This window comes from Oxyura jamaicensis, chromosome 12 (assembly GCF_011077185.1).
Source record: "Oxyura jamaicensis isolate SHBP4307 breed ruddy duck chromosome 12, BPBGC_Ojam_1.0, whole genome shotgun sequence".
Classification (NCBI taxonomy): Eukaryota; Metazoa; Chordata; class Aves; order Anseriformes; family Anatidae; genus Oxyura; species Oxyura jamaicensis.
Window position 1 is genome coordinate 14,764,182 of NC_048904.1, and position 20,971 is coordinate 14,785,152.

The window sequence follows — 20,971 nt, forward strand, 5'->3', positions numbered from 1 at the left end:
GGCAGGCACACTTTTTGCTGTGGCAGGACGAGCTTGCGCCAGCCAGCTCAAAGTAATTGTGAAATTGGTTCCTGAGATTGCTGAATTTTTAGAAAGGATAAATGAGTTATTTCGTGTGCAGTGCAGATAATGACGCCTAGTTGTTGCTGCCTTTGTCCCGTGTGTATTTTGCCATCACTTGCCCTCCCGTTGCAACGCCTCCTGCCCAGTGTGTGCACACAGCATCAGGCTGCACGTCAAGTTTTGCCTTTTTTTTTTTTTTTTTTTCCTGCCAGACTAATAAGACATTTGCATACCAGTATCTGTGGGACCTGTGTCGGTGGTGGAGGTGCTGGGGGTCACGTCTAATCCAGCTCTCAGTTCTTCTTAAAATGCATTTATTTCAAAATACAAAGCAGAATGCTAGATTGTGGACAAGCGAAGGAGAGATGGCATCGTTGCGTTTGTCTCAATTCACAAGACCAGATGAGAAAATATAATGTAAATAAAAGACACAAAATCCTTCAGTCAAGTTGAAGAAGTATTTTCATGGCAATGCAAAATATGCATAATATTTCAGGTTGTAGCCTTATTCGGGAGGGGGCTATATCTTAAGGTTCTGCAGTACTCCTTCACGCTGGATGCGTGTGCTTAGTGGTAGCATCACACATGGTACAGATACTTCAAGTTTGCGTTCAGTGAGTGAACGTAGAAAGGTGGGGACTGATGCTGTTCTTGTCGTAGGCAGCAAGCTCCATTCCTTTTGCAAGGGGTGACACGATTCCAGTTGTCCTTCTCCTGCGTGATTTTGCAGCAGCGAAGACCTAGAAATTTGGTTCCTGATGCCCAGCAAGCTGCCCCTCTCCCTGCCGCCATGAGCTGGTTCCCTTCCTGCAGGAGGCTGTCACTGCGAGCCAGCAGGCAGCAGAACGTGCCGCGCCACAGCCATCTGTGTGTTCAGGCAGGTGACTGGATGTGCACGAAGCATTCTTGCAGCTTTCAGGGCTAATTTTAGGCCTCTGAACCTGGATATTCACTGTTGATTTCAGTGTTTATATTGAATCAAATGATGTTGCTTCATTTGTGTTTGTTTTTTTAACAACTTGAAGTGGAGTTGCTAGAAAACAGAACTTAAAACCTTTGTAATATTTAGCACCAGGAAAATAATGTCAGCGTTCCATTGCCTTATATTAATTATATAAGAGGCTGCTTTTACTTCATGACGTAAAATTACTGCTGCATTTGTCAGAATACACATTGAGACTTGTCGTTTAGCTGTGCCACACGCATCAACCTGCTTCAAGGTGAAATCCTGTGAATGCTTAACTGTATAAAGTCACTCAGAAACCTTTGGTCGTCGGAAAACAATAAAAACACGTGCAAAGATGGAGACAGCATATACGCTGTGACATAGCAAAGCCTAAAAGGCCGGTGCATTGTCTCAGCAGATGTGTGCCGTCTGATGGGCCGTCACAGTTTTCTCTCGGTGTGAATGTGCCTCTCTGACACCCAGCTGCTGGGGTTTCGTAGCGATCGGACTCTTTGTCCTCGCTCTTACTCAGAAGGAAGACAACTTACTACACTGCGCAGCACTGGAATTAAATTGCCTGGTCCTGGTCAGTGTATTTGTGGAACAAGCAACCAAGTAAAAGTTACCCTCTTGGTCCCAGAATGAGAATAGACCAAATCAAAGGCTAAGGAAGGATAAATTCTAGTTGGTAAGAAAACATACATCAGTGCTGGTTTCCCACAGGGTAGTTTCAAGTCAAGAATTTTGTGAACCACTAAAATCTGTTAGGGACTTACCCAGCTTTAATTATAAGTATCACTTAGAATAGCGTACAATAGAAACAAATCCTCCAAAAGCGCGCGTGACTGGTGCTAATTTTGACAATGGAAGGAGCTGTTTTTAAAACAGTGTGGTCCAAGGAGCTGTCTGTGTATCCCCGAGCTGCCCTTTATTAATGGATAGGCGGTGAGCTGTCAGCTTCTCTTGAAATTCAGAGCGAAAGAGGAACTGATCGCTATCTCAGAGCCTCGCTGCAGAGGCATGGGAAAGCTGCTATTTGACAAAAGTGTTTGAGGATGTAGTGTTTGTTTCTAAGCTTGTTAACTGGAGGTGCAGTTTCCAGACTTCTGTGTGTTCCTTTAAAAAAATAAATAGCAAAAATAAATGCAAACTAACCACCCCTCCTCAAGTGGTGCTCCCTGCTTCTGTTGGACTGTTCTTTACGGACAAGCAATGCACTGATACTGATAGCTGAGGGCCTTTCCTCTCAGCAGCCTTTTTATTTCAGCAGAGAAAGGGTTGCTTGGCTTTAAACGTGACTTCGGTAAGTGAGGAAAGGCCAGAAATTTCAGCTCGGATTATGGTAATTTAAAAGAAGAGCGAAAGCCGCGAGCCATTTCTTCCTCTTCTTCTTTTTTTTTTTTTTTTTTCTTTTTCCCTCAGCAGCTCCACGTTTTGTTTTGTTTCGCCTTTGGCCGAGCGCTGACCTGGGAAGGAGCCCGGCACCCGCCCGCGGCGGGGCTTCGCAACCCCAAATCCCACTCCCCAGGCCCGCGGCACGCAGGGGGCCGAGGCCACCCATGGCTGCCGGGCCCGGCCTGTCGGCTCGCTGTGGAGAGGGGAGAGCGGCCTGAGGGCCGGCCCCGCCGCCACGGCCATCTTCGGGCGCCGCCGGAGGTAACGTCACCGGAGCCGCTTGGCCAAAGTTCAGGAGCCGCTGGGGTCGCGCCGAGCCCTTTGGGGAGGGCCCGGCCGCAGCCCGAAGGCTGCCCTGTGCCAGCACCCCGGGTGCTGCCCTGGGCTCGCTGCCTTCGTGGTTTCCGGAGGCTTCGCCGTGCTACCGCTGCCGTAAAGCTTTAATGGGCGCAGTTAGCGTGTTTGGGTGGCTTGAAGCACGGAGCCGTTGTTTCGCGCCGATTACGGTTGAGCAGTGTTAATGAGATAAGCTGCAACCAGCCTTTTTTTATGACTGAAAACTGACTAGTGCCTACAGTCATTATATCCGGGTAAAATAACATAAGGATCTGACTTAAACAAAACCCCAAACCATCATGTTTATTCTCTTTTCACTGATGTTGCAGCATAGACATTTAAGTTCGAAGAGAGTTCAAATTTTGGAAAGGAGTTTGACTTTTGAAGCATCTTTTGGAAAACTATCACAATTTACCTTACCTTAGGTTTGCTTCCTTTCTTCCTTCTCCATCTTGAAAAGTCAGAGTTTTAAGTTAAAATCCTGCATTTCAAGACCCGAACAAGGAAACAGCATTCGCCAAGCAGGCAGAGCCCCAGGCCCGATCCCCCGCACTCCTCTGGCTTCCCCCCGTGGCATTTGGGCCATCGCAGCAGCTGCTGGGGTTCGGTGACACTCCTGTCCTGGTCACCCTACGGGGGCTCTGGGCTTGTCACAGCCACCCAACACACGGCCGGGGCCGAGCACACGGAGGCAGGTGCGAGGAACCACAGTTGGTGTTTCTCCATGTCTTCAGCCCTGGGGCGGAGTGGCTTTTAGAGTCAGTGTTGTGGCTAGTTCAATGCATCCTCGTACGCTTGTTTTTTTTATCTTACCAAGCTTTTGTGTCAGGTGGCAGTGGATTTCACTGGTTATTTACGTAGTACATAAGAAAAATACGCGTTCAGCATCTCTTTTGTCCTGCAGCTTCTTAATGACAGAACCAAAGAATCACATTTACTGATGTGATGCTATTATTGTTGTACGTCCTGCAAAATTTCCTCTTACTCCTCTGCTCAAAGTAAATTCTCTTTTTCTGCTCTTCCTTATGGGGAGCTTTCCATTCTGAGGCCGCTTTCTTATACCCATCTCCAGGACTTTGTCAGTTAGGCTATCAGCCCCTTTGTATTTGGGTTCCCTAATAGCTTTTAAGAAGTTTGCAACCTCAGCATACTATTTTGCAGCTGAGCCAAGTCTGACAGCCAACCTGCGAGGATTAAAGTTGGCTACATGTAGAGGAATAGCTGCAGGCAAAACATTAAAATTCTGTAGTGTGGTGTGAATAAGCATCAGCAAGATGAAAGCTAGGCAGGCATTTGAACATGTGAAGTCATACAAATACGTTACACCAGAACGGTAACACTATGCAATAAGGTCTTGTAAGAAGCTGTGTTGATGCTGAATGGAGAAAACATGATGGTAAAGGTGTATCCTGATTGCTGGGTAGCAAATGGGCAGACAGGGAAAATTAGAAATTATGTGGGTCTTCTTACCTTATTTTTTTTATTCTCATGCTTTCAATGTGGTTCTTTATGAAACTGTTGTTTATTCACCTTTTTATGAAACTTTGGAATAACGCTTCTTTCTTTTAACTTGCTTTACGCCTGTTTTGAAGAATCGAAGCGCTCCTTTAATGTCATTCAAGTTAAGCATATATGAGACTTTTCCCACGAGTTCTCCAGCTGTATTTTGGAAGGAAGCTGACCCATCCTGCATCTTGGTACAGTGCTGGGCTGTACAGCCTACTCTGATAGTTGATGCTTTTGTTTATTATCATTGTGGTTTCTCCTGCATTTATTCCAAATAACAATTTTTAATAGCAAAAATATGGTTTATTCAGTGCCCGTTTTTTTAATCAGACAGTGCAGGTATTGTCATGTCATCAACGGGCTACACAGAGATTAGTGCTCATAGCGTGGACGTTATAATCTCTGCATGGCCCGATTACCACCTAAGACACTCTGCTGTCTTTCCGTAATAACTCTGTGATATTTATATTCCCGTGCTTGACAGATTTAGAAGCCAGCTACCTACCCGGACGTCCAGGGCCAGTTCCCCGGTGAGAAAACCCATTCTCTCACCTGCCCCTTGTCAAGTGGCTCAGGAAGGCTTCCAGAATTTCATTCTTGCATGTTATGCCAGAGTCTTTTGGAAACATGAGAGCCCTTACATTTGGATATGCCTGGACAAAGGGGGATAGAGAAAGTTGGAGTAAAGTGTGATATGTCTGGAAAAACCACCATCCTCTGGCACCTGCTTTTGCCCTGGGCCCATTTTGCTTGCGGTTCTGCTCCATCAGTAATTTAATGTCCTGCCTCCATCAGTTTTCCCACGTTGCTCTTGAGAGTTTTACCTCCTCTCCAGGAGGTTCTGAAGAGCTGAAACGAACCTGACGGGAGCGTCGCTAATTGCAGTTTGCCACTGCAGGTGAGAGCAGTAAGACAGAAAGGTGCAAAGCAAAACCCTGGAGTATTTCTGCTGGCTTGGACTAACAGCACTGTGCTGGTGGGTGCTTCAGTGGTTATTTCCCGTCTCTTGGGCAAAACCCATGTATCGTAAAAAGTAATCTTAAATCTTGTTGAAATTGACTGCAGAACCACTCGTGCTCTGAATACAAGGCTTTGGAAAGGATTAGTAACAAATATGGAAAAATTGAAAAACTAGCATTAGTGGTGTACAGCACAGTGTGGGAAGGAAGCGGTAGAAGAAGGGATGCGCTTGAAGGCTGTTTATTTAAATGCATTTTAGTGTTGCTATTTTTGCTACGTTCTTAATACTGCTACTTGCAATCTGCTCCCAGCTCTCCTTTCTGTGGTGGTAATCTCGGAGGGAGGGAGGATGTGTTTGGTTTGGGGCAGTTTGCTGCAGTTTTGGTAGTGGAGAAAGCCATTCCTGCTGAGTTAGTATTCTGCGATCAGAGAATTACATTGTCCTGGCTGTGCTGTAGTTAGGTTCATAGCATGTAAAAGGCATTATTTAAATAACCTAAATTATGGTTACAGAATTGTCTCCTTTTTGTCCTATGATTTTAAAGCATTTAAATGGGCATTTGGATTCTTACTAGGGAAAATGAACTTTCTCCTACTCCCTCTGTTTTCTTCAACAACAGCAATAACAATGTAATCCTGCTTACACATCATTTCATACTGCCTTATCTAAAACATTTGCACAGCAATCACTTGTGAGTGGGTTTCACTTCTAGTAAGTAAATCTCTAGGAAATCTTTAAACATAAGCATTTAGAAATCAGAGAGCAATTGCTTTTGCAGTTTTGAAAGCAGACGGTGCTGCTCAGTAACTACTGTAATGAAACAAGCAGAATAATAATAGCTAACACTTTTATTCTGGTTCTGCTCGAAGGGATGTGGTTAACTAACTACCCATCAAAACACCTCTTGGGACTTGAGTAAATAATTTCCAAATATTCAAATTTAAACGTTGGGAAACTTCAGAGGGCTGAAATAGCACACCTGATGCGGCGCAGCGAGGCCAGGGAAGACGAAGGGCAGCGTCCTTCTCAAGGAATAAAGTTTGCTGGTTCCTGACTTTGCTCTCATTTCCCATGTTAAGTGCTCTGGTAAACTTGTTTTTAAAAACAAACCAAAGTGAAAGCAGAGCAAAAGCCTGAAATGTATCATTGAAACAGACAGTGGCTTTTGCTGAATATATGTTTGGTTTTCATGAGGAACCATAGTTAAGTGTGCTGGACCATCATAAACATGCAGATATGTTTTATTTCATTGTCTTAAAGCAGTGCAAGTTAATACGGAGCGATTTCAGAACTGGAATAATACACATATAATTGATTTTCAGGGTATGTGAGAGCTTTGGATTCTGAATTGTGCATTTGTAACCAAAGCATTTCTTAAATAAATAAATGAAATTAATAATAATAATAAAAAAAAACTTTGTTCCCTCTAATTATGAATTTGCATAATAAATCAGTGCACTCCAATTAGAGCAGAGACAGATTTTATATGCTCTTCAGGGAGATTCGTAGTGTGTGTTTTCGAGGTGATTGACAAGGGAATGTTTCAGGAATTCATGTCTGGAACAATGAGACCTTACCCCTGCTTAGGACTGCTGGACAGCCGAGCAGGAAGTAGACACACCGATGCTTCTTTCAAACAAAGATGCAGAAAACAGATGACCTGTAAAGCCTCGTGGTGATATACTACTCATATGAGAAGTAAAAACATCCTCAGAACTGACAAGTAATTTTGGAGCATACCCAGTCAGGTCAGATGTGTGTGCTTTATTTGTCTTTGGCTTCAGCAAAGGATTTTCCAAGAGGAAAATGATTTTCTGAGCTCTCTTTGAGGGAGAGTGTAAATATTTCATGCAACATCCAAGTGGAAGCCTCCAAAAAGTGCATCAATGTGAAAGAACGTTTTAAAGGGGATTTTAAAAACTGTTTATTTCTGCAGTTATATTTTGCTCTATAATGTATGATTTGACCTTAAATTCTATTTTTTGCCTTAAGAAGATGGCTTCATCTTCTTAGGGACCGCCCTCTCAATGTAAATGTGAGAGTGTCTTAGTGAGAACAGTGCTGTAGCACCGACGTGGTGCAGGTGCCGTGTAAACGCACACCAGCCAGCACCTTGTAACCCGCCAGGCACAGCAAACCTTTTAACGCGTCAAGTTGCAGAGGGAACCCGGGCTTTAAAATAGCCTCTTCAAAACTGGTTAGGTATTGCATTTTGGTGGATTTTTGAAAACATCAGGAAGAGACATACTTCAAGTTTTATCGTTGTAGCATAATTGCCTCGTTACGGGGTGGCGTGACTCACGGGCAGTAACACATGCTCTGTATTGCAAGTGCGCTGAATAGTTTTCAAGCGAGGAAGTGCGAGACGTAAGGTTGCAGCAGTATGGCTAACGTGACCGTAATCTATCCCAAAGATATTACATAAACCTATTTCTTAGATAAGCACTTTAGGCCTATTACTACTTATTTACAATATCCAAGAACTCTGGTGGAGATAAGGAAGACCGCTGTGGTAAGTGATGGAAATACATAAGGGGACGTGAGACGCCTCCGGATGTGCCGCCCTGACTTGCGTTTGGCATGCTGCAATATATTTATATACCTCCTTCATTAATTTTTTTTCTCTCCTGCTGAAGTGTTGTGTTTCTGTGAATGGAGTGACATAAGCACGCATGACTATCAGTCAGCCTGTCTTCGTGGTTTTGCTAACGCTGAGCGTTAAACAATGATATCAGCTGGTTGCAAGCACTATTTCTTTTTTTTTTTGAAACAAGAACTCTCTCTAGAGACATGACAGATTGTACTGGTGCCAATCACACCATGGCAGTCTGTCATGCTGATAACTTGCTCTCTTTAAACGTTCTCTTCTGCAACTTTCTTGCTGGAGAGAAGGACCTGACTTTGTTCAGATGCTGTCTAGTCAGCTAGGAGTGTAAGTTTAAACACAACACAATTGGACGTGCAGTGACCTCATCCTGACTTGCAGTGCAAACACAACTGATCAGATGATTAAAGGGACATCAGTGGAAGATTAGGGCAGAATCCTTGGTATCTGGGCCCCACGATTAGAGCAGGATAATGAAGCAGCAGTGAGTGAGTGAGCAGCAGATCAAGATCCTGCACAGGCAATTGCTCCCAACCAGCTGCACGCTGCCAGGGTGGCATCAAAGGACGCGGGATTTGCCTGCTGTGCTGGTGATTGTTTTAGCTCCTGGGTTTCCTCTGTAAGATCTTCATAGGCCCTTTTTTTTCTTTAATTATTTTTATAATTTTGTCACGGTGAGGTCATTGCACAACACTGACATTCAGCTTAGAGCTGCAAAAGGGGATCTTAGCTGGCTGCTGCACTAAAATCTGTAGCTGTGGTGAGATCTTCTTTCAGAGCAATTCAGTGTGGTGGCTGAGGACCTGAGGTGGCAAACAAACAAACCAAAAAATTGCAGGAGCACAGGACTTCTGGTATCCCTGGTTCAAATCAAAATTTACTGCTCAAAATTTTCTTCTGGATCTGTGGCCTTCATTCATTTGTTGAAGAAGTGGTGTAGGAGTGGCTCTTCTGCCTCCCTGTAGGTTACTTGTGATTGTGTCCACTTGTATTAAGTTTTTCAGTGTTAAGAAAAGTGCAGCCCAACAGTGTGGGGAGGTCCCTGTCCTCCAAGCCCCTGGCTTTCATCTGCCGGTTCTAGTCTGTGCTACGGAGGCATGGTGTCAGTGCCTCGTAATAAAACGTCCTGGTGTGAGGGTTTTAGAAATACCTGTAGGTAAAAGATTCACCTAGCTGCCAGCCGTGTTGGAATGGCAGTGATTCTGCACACACACAAGAGCAGAATTGTCAGCATCTTGCAGCTTTCAATGTTTATAACTTCAGCAGCTCCAGAGCTCGGAAGCCTTGTCAGGCTGCTGCTGGACTTGTGTAAGTCACCTCTTCTTGCATTCTCATGTCAAGTCAGGGATCCGATCCTTCTGGAGCAATTAGAAGATCAGGTAAATTAGTTCTCCACAATTTCCGTAGAAATATAGTATCCATACTGACATAAAGAAAATTTTATCCCCAGGTAAATGATGTTTGTTTCAGTATGACTGCACTAATTCATTTCTAAAATGAGAAGTCAAATAATAGATCAGTATGACGAAAAAAAAGTTTAAGTAGCACTTTTGTCATGCTTTTACTTTGGTCAAGACATACAGTAAATAATAATTACATAATCATGAACTTACGCTTTGTTTCAACGCACACATTTAATTACATACTCTGAATAATACTCTTACCCCTAAACTAACCGATGGTAAAACTGTTTTTCTGGATGTTGACTGAAGTTACGACATACTTCATTGAACTAAACTTGCTTGTGGTTTGAATGGGTGTGCTTTATTTTTAAGGATGGTTCTGCTAGCACTGGCACAGGTCAGTTTGACTTTTTGCCCAGTACTTACGTAAGAAGTCAGTATAAAAAAAAAAATGAGTTTATGAAACTTGATCTGTACATCTTATGTTTGCTGCCCGAAGCTATTAATTGATGCACACAGAATGAACACCACGGGACTCTCCTTAAAGTTTAGAAACTGTAGTGTATTTGTGAATGTATTGCAAGTCTCAAAGAGCTCAAGGGAAGCTTTCCAATTCTTTGTCCAAAGCCGAAACTACTTCTTTCTTTAAAAGCAAACAACAACAAAGCAAAGGCAAACAAACAAAACCAACCCTCTGAGATCTTAAAGCTTAGAACCATGTCAGACAGGTGTAGTATTTGGGGGATCACTGTTGTGTGTTGCAAAAAGCAATCACGGAGTTTTAAAAAAGTTTTTTTTCTTTCAAGAGTTATGTGAAGGGACACGGATGTTAACTTTAAAAATCTGAAAACTGAACACCTGGAGGTAATTATTTTAAAATATTTGCAAGCTGAGTCAGAGTTAATGGCAAATGGGAACTACATAAGAAAGAACATTGGTATTCTTCAGGTATTTTACAAAAGAGAGGTTAAACAGATCTCACTTTAAAAAAGAATTTTATAAAATGACTGGAGCACTAAACATGTTGAGCAAGCATTTGGCAGGGTTCAGCTGTGAACAGGACCGCTGTTCTTTCCCATGGTCTTCTCCCAGGCAGGCAGTCACTGCAGCAGCCCTGCCGGTCGGTCAGTCAGTGCCAAACAGGTCCAGGCAGGTCACCAACAACTAAAGAAGAATGCTTACAATCAGCTGAAAAGTCTTTTCGTTTTGTTGATAAATTATCATTTGGATCGATAATATAGATTTGTATTTTGCCTAGTTTATTCCTAACGGAGGGAGGCAGGGAGGCACTGCACTCAGTCTTACTCTAGCTCTTTTCTCCTCTGCCAAGTTCTCTCCAAGGAAGTAACACCCTGCTGTTCTTACCAAAGGAAAAAAAACCTCCCAGAGATAATGTTAGTGATCCACTGGACTGTTAGAGATTTTTTGTAGCTCTGCTAAGTACTCAGACTTCAAATTTTATAAATACACAGAAGGTGACAGAGTATGGAGTGAGTTTTCTCATTATCTCGCAGGGTAATCTCCCGGGGTGTAGCATCGCTGAACTAACGGCCCCCAAATAGTAACTTATCAAAGCCGCTCGGGGATTCTTGCCATTGCTATAAAAAGACATCTGGCAATAAGCAGCATGTCATATTAGAAGTGTGGTCATTTACTAGAATATAAATATGCTAACGTACTAGAGAACTCTTCAATGGCATAGGGTTCTAAAAAACCAAGGAGATGATACTGAACGTCACGGGTGACAAGGCATTTGAAACCTTAAAGCAGTTATTTCTTGAGATAAAAGTTAAATGGCTGCATTTGTTATGTATTATGTTGGGCATTTCGCCTGACCTCTCATAGCTTTTCGTAAATACTAATTAAGCAGAGATGATTCTTTGGCTGAAGGCTTGTTGGGTAGTTTATACCCATTTCACAGACAGACAAACAGAAATGTGCGTTGCATGGCTCAGTCTCGGAGATCATTTCTTGACTGGAGTTCTTGGCTTCCAGTCTAAGCTGTATGTTTTTCATCTTTAACTTTTTTCTTTTTTTTTCTGAGCTAATGAACATATTTAAAGTGCTTTTTCCCCACCTCTGTATGAAATTAGCTTGCCAGGACTTAGATTCCTGTGCCCACCTCTTGTACTGCTTGAGCAGCGTGGCTTTTTGGAAGATGTACAAGACTAGACTGGTAAGGGGCTGGCAAAGTCTTGTTCTGACAGCTACGAGTGGAGCCCTGCTCAGCCACCATCTCAGTGCCCTGTGATTGCTGTAGGGGAAAAAACAGGTCACATAAGCAGAATGTGGATGTATTACTTTACATTTTCCAGTGTCACAGACTCCCGTACAGGTTGTGCAGGACATGACTTTCCCTTTGTTGTAACTTGATGAGGAGGCTGCTTCCTCGACAGCTTAGGTAAATTCAAGTCAAAATCTGTAAGCTGTGTCTGGGATCGGTGGTGGGTTTGGCACTGTTAATGATACCAGGTGGGAAAGAGGTGTTATCTCTGGCAAGGAGAAGGTGCCTTCCGTCTTCACAGAGGGACCTGTTAATTCTTGGTTCTCTCTTGGATCTGTGGTTTGCATGTACTTGATTGCCAGAGAGAGGTCTCTGAGCAGGAGTTGATTACATGCACAGGTCATCTAGGAATCACAGGTGTCCAAATATCAGTTGAGCAAATGGTCAATTACCACGTCCATTTGTAGGCAGAGCTGGGCACTCCATGAAGCTGTCAAGTGTACCGTGACTGACAGTTCGTTGTTCCAAAGAAACGTCTTTAAAATGTGTGCTCTTTTAACTGAAATGGTGCTAGGAAGGTATTCCTGTTAATGGCTAATGGTTAATGCCAGGGGTATAATGTTCATTAAATCATTTCTTCTCCAACATGTTCGTTGATGGAGCCTGACTATTCAAATGTTCAGATATACTTTTTCATAGAAGCACATCCATTACTCCTTTCCTGTTGTTCCTAAATAAAATTCTTCCCTCCATGGGTCATATTATGAAAGGATTAATAGAGTTAATAAGAGAAAAGCAAAAAGCGGTGTAAGGCAGCACTTGAGCCCTTGTTCTCAGGGGCATTCCACACGGAAGGTCTAACAGACCATACCAAAAAACTGCGATGAAATAAAATTTAAAGTTTTTGCTCCAACATCATTTTGACCCCCGGGTGACACACTAACAGGTAATTTACTCCTTTAGGAGATCTGATATTCAGGCTTGCTTGGCCTGAGGGTAGGGGTCTCTTTGCTTTGTGTGTCAGAGATCTGAGTTTGATTCTCACTTTCTTGTTCTGTAAGATGGAGAGGGAGAGTGGGGGACGTATATTAAAAGCTAAGCTTTAGTGGCTGAGGAATGTAGCTCACAAAGTTAAAAGAGACTCCTGTAACTGACTGGGGACCAACAATGAATGGAGCCTCATGGTTTATAGTGAGGCTTGAATCCTCTCTGCTCCGTGTGTGGCAGAGGACCTCCCAGGCCAATAAAGGAAAAATGTTAATGGAGTAAACGACAACATGAAGTATTAAAGAATTGTTTCTGCATGGGTCGTGGGAGTTTAAAACCCCTTTTTTTCTCCTTTTCAGAAAGAAGACACAGCTCCTGCAGCAAGCCGCCTTTGACTCCACCCTCCTCTTCCGTAGTTTCCACCATTTCATCTTTCCCTTCAAAAAACAAAGGTAGCAGTGGAAGTGGTAGCAATCGTTCATCCAGTGGAGGTACTAGTGCATCGTCATCATCAAATTCCAAGTTGTTGAAATCACCCAAAGACAAGCTGCAGATCAGCGGAAACAACAGGTTAATGCATCCGGTACAGCACAGCAAAGTTCCCCATGACAAAATGTGAGTATGCATTTTGACAAAGAATTAAACGTTATTGCGTGCGTAGAAACTGCTGTATCAGTAGAACTTGATTTTGTTTCAGAGGATTTTTGCTTTGAGAGAGACCACTTAAAACTCCTCCAGATCTTTTCCAGCAGCATAGTCTAAGATGATAGGTATACTCAAACAAGACACAGAGATGCAGCTTGAATCGTTATAAATAAAGTTTGTTCTGCTAGGGGGTCTTTATTCTTTGATCCAATCTGCATACTTCCTTTGTAAGTGAGTTTCTGAAGTTTCTATTGTCTCTGAAATACTTGCAAGGAAATGGGGACAAGAGCACAGAAGAGATAGTGGACATCACCAAAAATGTGAAAATAAATAAGAAAAAGAATAAAAATAAGAAAACTGGGAATAAACAACAAAGGTCTAAAATTGAACCGTGAATAATAGAGTATTGAGTAATATATTTTAAGTACTTCTTGTAATTTATGAGTCATGATACTATGATTTACAATTTTTCCCCTTTGTTTTTCATAAATAATAGTATGACTCCATCTGTCAAAGTGGAAAAGATTCATCCAAAGATAGATGGTGCCCAACTGAAAACTGCTGTTGGTCCAACTTGTTCTACTACTGTGACTTCCTCAATAAAGACTGGCCTTAATTGTCCCTCAATACCAAAGCCACCCTTGCCTTCCCCTGGACAGATACTGAATGGTAAAGGTCTTCTCTCTGTGCCTCCATTTTTGGAAAAGAAAGCTGAAGAAAATACAAACAATAGGAAATTTTTACATAAAAGATTGTCAGGTAATTGGTTTTAAATATTTTTTGCTATATTGTTCTTATTAGCGTGTACATAAAAATACATATATAAGATACATAAAAATAAGCTTCAGAAGTAAATATTTACTTTTATAACATTAAGTTGTAAGTAAGCACATTTACATACTAAAATTTAAATTTATAACTTGACATGTTCGTAAAGGATGCAAACAACATGAAACGTGTCTGTTGCTTGCAGAAACCATCCAGGTGTTACAGACCTGTAAGTTCTTCCTTTTAAAATGTGTTATATTTGAAAACAATTTCCTGTATGGTTAAATTTTCTAAAGCAAATAAATGTCAGTATTTCAAGGTGTCTTTACGAAAGCTGTTTTCAATAATTGGCATATTTGTGCACCTTTGACAGAGAGAGAATTTGATCCTGATATATACTGTGGTGTCATTGATGTGGAAACCAAGAAACCCTGTACTAGGTCTTTGACATGCAAGGTAGGATGTCTTAACCAGATTTTGTAAAGTTCACATTTAATTTCCTAGGGAATGTGACAGAAAACTACAAATTTCTCCTGTCAATAATTGCCACTATAAGTGGTCCTTCTCAAAACATATTGCCAAGAACCAAGAAGGAATTGTTTTCCAAGTTCAGCCAATTGTTTATCCAAAACCATCTTTCTTACAGTAACCCTGAGATCTTTATATTTGTATAAACCTTTTGCATGGATGCTGACATGGAAACAATTGCATTACTCCACATGTATGTATTAGAGGGGCCAGCACGTTCTTCAGGGGGATAACCTTTGGGTTACAGACCATGGATTTTTAAAAGTCCATGGTAAGCATTAGAAGTATTATTTGTTTATGTGTGATTTCAATAAATCAAGCTTCCCCCACTCACACCCCTTTCCTTTCTCTCACCAGAGCCTTCAGCAGATACTTAGCAGGTATTTGTGCAAATGCTGGTGCTGCTGGATTTGCCTACACAGCTTACTCAGAAATGAGTCTTCTGAGTATGCCTAGAGGTCAAAACTATCTTTTAAAAACTTTAGATCAGATTAAATGTGTTTGTTTGCTCAAAGGTCTTGGAGGGTAGGGTGTACAAGTCCCAAAGAAATGAAAATCCACTTCCTATGCAATTGTGTAATATTTAGCCTTTTTTTTATGCAAAGCAGCTAAACTGTCAGTAGGGGAAGCATCCGGTAAATAAACCACCTCCAGAACAAAGGTACATGAAGCTGGCACTAATGACCCGCAGGAACTGAACTTGAACACATTGCCCTTTTGGAATTACAGTGGGGATGCAATCCTTTTGCTATTAGTAGAGAAGGGGAAAAGTTTCAAGATTTTACAGGAGAATTAGAAAAAACAAAATTTTAGAAAGAAAGTAAAAATGTTTCTCAGCAACTGTTTATATTGCACCTACTCAAAATATTTTTCTGAGTTGCTATTTGTATCTAATTTACATGATAATATTTTTACCTATGAAAATTAGCCAATCAAACCTTTTGTGCCATATAAAAATAAGGTATTGTATGTGACTTCAACAATTCCAAAAAAAATAGCTTACACCTATCTCACTTTACCTAGAATTTGCACCGTGTGTGTCTTACTCTGTGTAGAGTTCAGGATGCTCAAAGGACTTTGGGTTCTGTCTGACTGGATTCTGCTGTATTTTTTTGCATGCTGTAATACCTACCCCATTGCATTGGAAAACATTTGTTTTCAAGGAATATTTTAGTAAACAGAAGGAAGCAAATAATTTTTATAAATATTTAAGTTTTATTTTGTCAAATATTTTAAGTGAAAGTAAATATTTGGTAATTTTTGGTTGTGCGCTTGGGTGAGAAGAATAATATACCATATTGGCAAATAACATATCAAAAACGATGTTAAAAAGATTTGTAATTCCAGTCTTAGCATTATAAGAGCTTTGGCAGTTTCTTCTTAAAAAAAAAAAAAAAAAAAGAAGAACTTTGGAAGAAGTTTTGAACTCAAGTGCTGTTTTTCATTATTTTGTATCAGGAGGACATGTAACCATCCACCAAAAAAAAAAATCCAAGTTTGTTTTATAAGTCATTCTTCCATTTATTTACTAAACCGCAAATGTGATTATTGTCTGTATTCTAGAGCTCTGGACATGTGTTTTGAGTGTTTAATTTGCACAGATCTAATAGCCTGGGATTAATGATTTATTCATGGATTTGCAGACACATTCCTTAACCCAGCGGAGGGCTGTACAGGGTCGAAGAAAACGATTCGATGTGTTGTTAGCCGAGCACAAAAGCAAAACCAGGGAAAAGGAACTTCTTCGACATTCGGATCATCATCAGCAGATGCCCCCTCTCAGGGAACCACATCCCTCACCTACTAAAACTTCCCAGGAGCTGCACCAAAATTCTCATGGAGTTACTCATACAGAATCAAAGCCTTTATTACCTAATAAACCCAAACCTCACCCCCCCAGTCTTCCAAGGTAAGAAAAATCTGCCTGTCCAATACTACGAAATTAATGCTGGTAGCTTCATCATGTGGATTTTGAAAGAGCGATAGGGATCTGTTGGATGGGGTAGCATTTTTGCTCTAGGCCTGGTGACTGTCTGTCTGCAATTAGCAATTACATGCTGGGCTGTAACTCATAGCAAGGAGGGTTTGGAGTTTGAAATAGCAGAGGCTGAATTGCATCAATTAAAGCAGTTCTGCAACAATTGGGCAATGCTGCTTTTCCAAGGGTACAATAACTCCTGGCCTGTCTCTTGGTAGATGTGTTACGAGACTCTTGAAAATACTGGGCATCAGTTAGTGTAAATTTCTTTGTGTCAGTGTTGAAATATCCACAATGAAGTGCTTGTTGACGAGCCTCGCCTCAATAACACCTTTACTGCTTACCTTGCCCAGGCCTCCAGGCTGTCCAGCCCAGCACAGTGGAAGTGCCCCTAGCGATTCTCCTTCTGTCCACGAATCCCCTCACCCTCCCTTGCCTGCAGCTGAGCCAGCATCTCGGTTATCCAGTGATGAGGGAGAATGCGATGAAAAAGAAGAGCCTGTTGAAAAACTGGATTGTCACTATTCAGGTCATCATCCTCAACCAGCCGCTGTAAGTGTTAAGTTAAGTAAAAGTCAGCCTTGGTCTCTCACTGGCTCTGAATTTGTAAACAAATAACTTGGGGGGGTTAAGGGTGGCTTTCTATTGTGTACGTGTTTTTTTTCAGATTTTAAGAAAATTATTTTGTTGTCTAATCAGTAGTGATGTTATCAGTGTATTTGCCAAGTAAACATGCCAAAGAAATAGGTTTGGGCCTCCCTTCTGCCATACAAAAGAAATCAAATTTTTTTTTAAAACAGGCTATGAGCAAATAGCTGACAGCTTCACATGTGTGTGTGTATATACCTGAGTGTGTGTGTACACACATTATAAATAGAAATGTAAAATACACTATTGTCCTTCTCTGTTTAATCAGAAGGATTCAAATCTAATTGCTGCATTCATCATAAATATGGGAGTTTCAGATGGGGAAAGAAATGATCCCAAAGTACGAAGGCCAGAAATTTAAAATAGTGGTTATAATGTAGAAATAAGTAATCAAATGTATATTTTTTTTATTTTGGGTTTAAACATCTAAAAATCATATTCGTTTAGCATATATATTTTTATAGACAAGTGTGTTCTTCAGAGAGTTGTCAGTGAAAGTAGAAAATGTCAATAAAAATCTGTCTTTTCAGTTTTGCACATTTGGTAGTCAGCAAATTGGAAAAGGTTGTTACGTATTTGACAAGCGGTGGAACCGTATTCGATGTGCACTTAACTTCATGGTGGAGAAGCATCTTAATTCTCAGATGTGGAAGTGAGTAGAAATTAAAGTTCTGATTATTCCTGACTGTTGTAGAAATATGAAAAGCCTGTGATTCTAGTTACAGCAAAGTGTAATTTCAGATGAATGAAGATCAGAGGTTGATAGTGTATGCTTTTTTTTAATAATTAACTATTGGTAAAATATTTTAGTATCGTTAATCGATCTCAATTTACAGTCACTTTCATCAGTATTTGCTGGACTGTATTATTCCAGAGAATGGTTGCTACCTGGGTTTTTGTTTTTCCTTTTACCTGCAGGAAAATTCCTCCAGCATCTAGTAACACAACATCAGTTCGTGCACCACATCGGACAAACTCAATGCCTGCTTCACAGTACGGTGTCAGCGCAGCGGGTTTCCTCTTACCCACCACGGTTATGTCATCGCCAGCGCTGGTGTCTCCTTCCTGTATGTCCCTGAACAGCAAATCGGTACCATCACACGGAACTACACTAAATGCAAATGCTGCTCCTCTGGGCGCAGTGGATCCTGTCGGCAGTATGCAATCAAGACAAGTGTCTTCATCCCCTTCAACACCTACAGTGCTTTCCTCTGTACCTTCCCCTATGCCCAGCAAACCTCTGAAGTTGAAATCCAGCAAATCTTTTAAACCTAAGGAATCTTCTGCTGGCAGTGGCACCTGTAACAGTTCCGGCAGCGTCAGTAGCAGCAGCGGCTCAGGAAAGAAGCGTAAAAACAGTTCCGCACTGCTAGCACCTTCTCATTCCACAGAGTCCTTTAGAAAAAACTGTGTGGTTAACTCTGGAAACTCTGGGACCTCCTATCATCCATCGGTGACGTCTTCGTCCCACAGTGTTGGCCTCAATTCTATGACTAGCAAAGCTAACTCTGTTAGCCTCAAACATGACCAATCAGGGAGGGGTCCTCCTACCGGGAGCCCTGCAGAATCGATAAAAAGAATGAGTGTGATGATGAACAGCAGCGATTCCACTCTTTCCTTAGGGCCATTTGTTCATCAGTCCAGTGAGCTGACTGTAAACTCGCACAGCAGTTTTTCACATTCGCATACTTCCCTAGACAAACTAATAGGAAAGAAAAGAAAGTGCTCACCTGGTTCAAGCAGCATAAACAGCAGCAGCAGCAGCAGCAAGTCAAACAAAGTTGCCAAATTGCCATCGGTGAATGATGTTCACGCAAGACACACTGGTGCAATCCCAGGGACACAAGGGCTGATGAACAATTCTCTTCTTCATCAGGTAGGAGCTCTTGTCTGGAAGTAAGCCAGTACGAGTGTGTCACTTCACATGCTTAGATTCGATGTGTTCTCTTAATAAGTGATAGACAATTCCAGATGCTATTCAGGTAAAAGACAGTTCTCTGACTTGTTCGCTACTGCTTTTGAGTGTTTTTATAGTACATTTGCACATGATTTGTATAAATGCTTGATTCTAGTAGAGTATGGTTATATTTATTTACTCATTTTAAAGTTACCTTAAATATGACATCCCAATTTCACATAGATGCTGCCTCTGTATCACTCTCAGATGAAATTCAGTTCTTGCATTTAAAAATAAATAATAGTAACAATAAAGTCTTGCAGCCAGCCATGGAACTGAGCTGAATGTCTCAGCTGAACGACTTATTTCTGTGTCAGTAATAAACATTCTACAAAGTGGAACATAACGATGCTGATAACAGAACTGTGATACTGTGATAAAATAAGCCTATTATCCCAAGGTGTCATTGACTAACTTCTTAGTATTAACGAGATTAAATGTTATAAATAAGATATAAAAGATAGAAGATAGATCTCATGACTACGCAGCTTTTTTAAAGTTAGCTTGAGGGTTTGTTCTTTTAAACAAATTGGTCTGGGAGAGAAAGTTCTTGATAAACTAGAATGAATTTAGACACAATTTGAAGGGGTGAAATAATTTGATATAGCTTTAAAAGAATACTGAAGATGGAATTTTAGAGAGCAGATACGGAATTAAAATTTTCCAGATTGTAAACCTGAAACACTTTTTGTTTCCTCTGGGACTGAAACCCTGAAATCTGTGTACCTGGAGAGGTTAGGAGGTCAGTGAGATCTTTTTCAGAATAGTTTCTGAATTTTCAGTTTCAGCCATAAAGGAAGATTTTCACCACCTGTGTTTTCTAAAACAAACCAAAAAAAAAAAAAAAGAAAAGAGCATTCATTTGACTAAACAAACCTTGGTTTTGGACTTACCTGATAGTTACTGCTTCAACTGTGCAATAGAAATAAAGGAAAAATACAATTTGAATGAAGGAAGGAAATATTTTCTAAAAATATTGTAACTTGAAAAACCCCAGCTTGAGAACTGTGAAGTTTCAGACAAGCTAACCTCATAAGAATGGTGTGTCAGATTATGCCTGCTGATTCTCCCCAAAATATGCGCTCATTGTCCAGAAAATGTCTTTGAAGGGCATCTGCTGTAACAGCTTGGCTCACTCATCCTTCTCTTCCGTTTATTTGCTTAAAAGCCAAATGCGCGTCCCTGACAGCTGACTGTACCATTGTGAGAAAAGAACTGGACACTTTTCACTACAAGCAAAACCTCCATCTGGAATTCTGGACTACAAGATGCCTTGATTTTTCCCAGCTTCCCATGGTCCTCAGGTGTGGAAATCTACTGGACTGTCACTCAAACAAGGAATTTCCCTGAAGCCATGTCTGTAGCAGTGAATATACTAGAAATGGACACTGGATGAAGTTCAGCCACATAATTGCTCTTATCAGTGTTAACGGTGGTCTGGACTAGTTTGCTACAAATCTGTGAGATTTTACTTACAGGAGTACATCATCTTGCCACTATTTGACATAGATTGGCTGGGCAAAACAATGTTTTTCTGGGGGGCAGGTAAACGTTACTGTGGACTTATTTTTATACTGATGGTGACTTTTATAGGTGATAGCTACCAGACAGACACTGTCAACAGAGAGGACCCCACAACAAGGGGGAAAAAACAAACGTGTGAGGCACAATGGAAATAAGCCCTCAAGAAGGGAAATGGCTTTAGTGTTTTTATAGCAATGTTCCTTTAATGGAATATAAAAATAGCACAATTCAAAAAATAGTCTGTGTTTTGCCCAGCCTTTTGCAAGTAATTTGGGATAAGAAGCTATCAGGAGTTAAAAATAAGAAATATGTTTAAAAAAAACTTTTAAAACGACAGTGACAACAACAACAAAAATCAAAAAACTTGTTTGAAGCCATTGCTCAGAAAACAAGTATAAAAAGTTGTACTTGTGTGATACAAATATTATTTTCTATTCCTTTGAGTTAGATTTGATTGCAGAAGAAAATTAATTGTTTAAGTTAATTGTTTTTTAAAA

The 20,971-nt window shown here is 41.0% G+C and overlaps 1 protein-coding gene across 5 annotated transcripts in view; it reads left to right on the forward strand.

Moving 5' to 3' along the window:
• ATXN7 (ataxin 7) overlaps nucleotides 1-20,971 on the forward strand; it is a 76,349-nt gene extending 55,378 nt beyond the window's left edge. For all 5 annotated transcript variants that reach the window (XM_035337336.1, XM_035337340.1, XM_035337338.1 and 2 more), the window contains 8 exons: nucleotides 12,786-13,041; nucleotides 13,568-13,830; nucleotides 14,213-14,295; nucleotides 16,011-16,276; nucleotides 16,699-16,897; nucleotides 17,524-17,645; nucleotides 17,912-18,869; nucleotides 20,119-20,971. In XM_035337336.1, the coding sequence (XP_035193227.1) occupies nucleotides 12,786-13,041; nucleotides 13,568-13,830; nucleotides 14,213-14,295; nucleotides 16,011-16,276; nucleotides 16,699-16,897; nucleotides 17,524-17,645; nucleotides 17,912-18,869; nucleotides 20,119-20,136 (2,165 nt within the window). In that variant the 3' untranslated portion in view covers nucleotides 20,137-20,971. The remainder of the gene's footprint in view (nucleotides 1-12,785; nucleotides 13,042-13,567; nucleotides 13,831-14,212; nucleotides 14,296-16,010; nucleotides 16,277-16,698; nucleotides 16,898-17,523; nucleotides 17,646-17,911; nucleotides 18,870-20,118) is intronic.